The sequence below is a fragment of the Sitophilus oryzae genome, unplaced genomic scaffold, assembly GCF_002938485.1.
Source record: "Sitophilus oryzae breed Bouriz unplaced genomic scaffold, Soryzae_2.0 scaffold_793_pilon_pilon, whole genome shotgun sequence".
NCBI lineage: Eukaryota > Metazoa > Arthropoda > Insecta > Coleoptera > Curculionidae > Sitophilus > Sitophilus oryzae.
In genome coordinates, this window is record NW_022147409.1 from 1 (window position 1) to 2,935 (window position 2,935).

Genomic DNA, 2,935 nt, shown 5'->3' on the forward strand with positions numbered 1-2,935 from the left:
TCCTACATACCGAAACATGAAATATAACTCGTATTCTGGTATTCGAGAGACATAGAGACAAGGAATGCGGATTTCCTATGGCTTAAATCCAAAACAAATTGGCATTGTTTATATCATTTATAACAGGGTAAAGTAAAATATAGAAATAAAGCATTATAGGACATATGAATGAAAGACATGGAAACTTAAAATTCTTGATATTTTATAATTTTAGAAAATTCCTATTTTATTTTCATTTTTATTATAAAACAGAAGGAGAAAAAAAAACATAATATTTGAAAATTCAAAAATAAATCTTAACAATATGACAGTTACAAAGATTCGTCTGTATACATACAGAGAGGTAAAAGAAAAAGGTTGTTTAACAAAATCACCATTCTCAATATTTATTTATTTTGCCATGTTCTGCCTTGGTAAATACCATTTTCTTCAAATAAACATGATGAAGGATTTTTTCATTGATATATTTGTCAATATAATGTACGATAACACAAATAAGAAGTTCCTTGTTCCATTTTTTATTGAAAACTTTACTTTCAATTTTTTTTTCAATCATTTATGTTATCGAAAAATACATAATATATGTATTAATAATAATAATAAATACATAATATTATAAAATTATTAACATAATATATGTATTTTCAATTAAATAAGTATAGAATGTTCATATGATATCAAATTTTAGTCTTTGTTTCCTCCACTGACTGACGAAAAAAGACTACCTATCTAAAACTTATCTAGAAAGAGTAGTCGTATAATTTATCATTGGTCAAAAAACTTTTCACTTTTGACAATATTTAAAATAAAAAAATATAATTTTTGATTTATATTTGTATTTTTCTATAGGTTTAGTCATTTCTATAGGTTTAGACATTGAAAGTATTCTTTATAGAAAAAAACTTATTTGGGTCTGGCAAGTTCCATGATTCTCCTTGACGCTTGATACGTCAAAGCGCTAGGGCTGACTTTAGTAATAGACTTACTCAAGTCACTCGTAGGGTCTCTATCGATCTTCTTAGGCACCACGTGCTTCGGTTTAGCTAGGCTCTGTATTCTTTTTGAAGCTAGAAAAACACACATCAACATCATTCACAATAAAGGCGCGTTATGGCGAGTCGATTTTAGTTGAACGATTTTTATTGATCAAGCGAAATCAAACTATGTTTTCGATTTAAGTTGATCAATTTTAGTTGAACCGAAAAAGTTTGATCCATTCAAAATTTTTCGATAACATATACTTAAATGGCGAATAGGCGAATTTCAGGCAAGCTGAAATGCATTTAACCCGTGTGAACATAGTCAGTCGATTTACTCAGAAATCTATGTTAGAGCGCCTCTACTTTCACATATTTCTCTTTGAGCTTTTAGAGCTAAATTATTATACCTTTGTATTTTATATGTGGTTTCTTCTCAATTAATTCTCTAGAAAACTCTTCATCAAGATTTACTCGGTGTTTTGGTTCAGCCAGTTGGTTGATACGGTCAGAATCTGCTACTGGAACAGTTCTTTTCTAAAAAAAAAAGAGTTATTTTAATCTTTAGGCCAACTACTATATGAACAGTTTGATAAAGTGATCAAAATAAAAATAATTTTTCAAAAATATCATAATCGAAAAAAACGGCGTCAAAGACGATTGGTGAATGACTTCTTCTTCTTCTTTACGTGCCGTCTCTTTCATGGCGATCACATTGGCAAAATCTTCACGATTCTCGGCTTTCCTTATGAGTTCTTCAAAAGTTAGTTGAGTCCAATTTCTGATGCCCCAACCAAGATAGTTTCTTCTGCCGAAACCTCTTTTCTCCTTCATTTTTACCCAACTAATTGTACGACGTGGTATTTTTCATTCCTCAATATATGCCCTAAGTACGATGTTTTTCTTATTTTTATTATATTGAGCAATTCTCTTTCTCTGCCTATTCAAGTTATAAACTTCGGTATTTGTGATATGGACTGTCCATGGAATTTTAAGCATTCTTCGATATATCCATGTTTCGAACGATTCGAGGCAATTCATCTCGATGAACTTTCAGTGTCCATCTTTCTGCTCCGTATAATAGGATTGACCAAGGATAACACCTGACGAGCCTAGTTCTTAACTCAAGGTCCAGTCTGGGGTTCTGGAAAACGTTCATTTTTAAAAATGCATTTCTAGCTTGTTCTATTCTGGTTTTTATTTCCACGTCGTTGTTCAACGTGTTAACTATCCAGGACCCCAAATATTTGAACTTGTAGACCTGTTCTAAGGTATTGCCCTCTATTTTAAATGAATGACAATCGATGATCATTTTGGAGAGGTTGAGCTCTATAAGTTATTTACTGAAAATCGATATAAAACTGGTCAAAAGTTTTATAACACTAATTATAGAAAGTTTATAAAAGGATACCCAGATCTATTTCTAAAAAAAATATTTTTTTTCTCGAATTTTAAATTCCATCATTTAAAAATCATTTTTGCTCTATATAAAAATAAAGTACAACCTTCTTAAGGCCAACCGGTAGAAAGCTCGATTAAAAAATACAGAAAAGTATGGGTCAAGTAAATAATATCTAAGGCTTGACCTCGCTAAAATTATCATAGATTTTCATTCCTCAGACATCTTTGACGCCATTTTTTTTCGATCGTATGGTATTATATATTTTGTATTTCTTGAAACGCCGCTGAAAGTAAAATCTACAAAATGTCTACAAAATTAAAGTTCTTTTTTGTAAACACTACTAAAACTAAAATATATATTGAAGTTAAAAAAGATTCAAACTTACCTTTAGAGGATTTTTCTGAAATGTTCTCTCCATTGGGGCTAAAAATACTAAAAATTTCGATTTGGTTCAAACATACGTCAAAATCATAATCTTCTTGACAGTTAAGTATTTCATAAGCCTGATTTCTTCTAATTCTCTATACCTGCACATATACCGACATAATTCATTATA

At 30.2% G+C, this 2,935-nt stretch overlaps 1 protein-coding gene across 1 annotated transcript; it reads right to left on the reverse strand.

Annotated features, from left to right (window-relative positions):
• Positions 1 to 704: 704 nt before the first annotated feature.
• LOC115888524 lies at positions 705 to 2,929 on the reverse strand. The gene is made up of 3 exons (XM_030908272.1): positions 2,765 to 2,929; positions 1,388 to 1,514; positions 705 to 1,067 (listed from the first exon to the last, which is right to left on the reverse strand). Exons 1-3 carry the CDS (start codon positions 2,795 to 2,797, stop codon positions 904 to 906), a joined length of 324 nt encoding a protein of 107 aa, XP_030764132.1. The 5' UTR covers positions 2,798 to 2,929; the 3' UTR covers positions 705 to 903.
• Between the last annotated feature and the right edge of the window lie 6 nt (positions 2,930 to 2,935).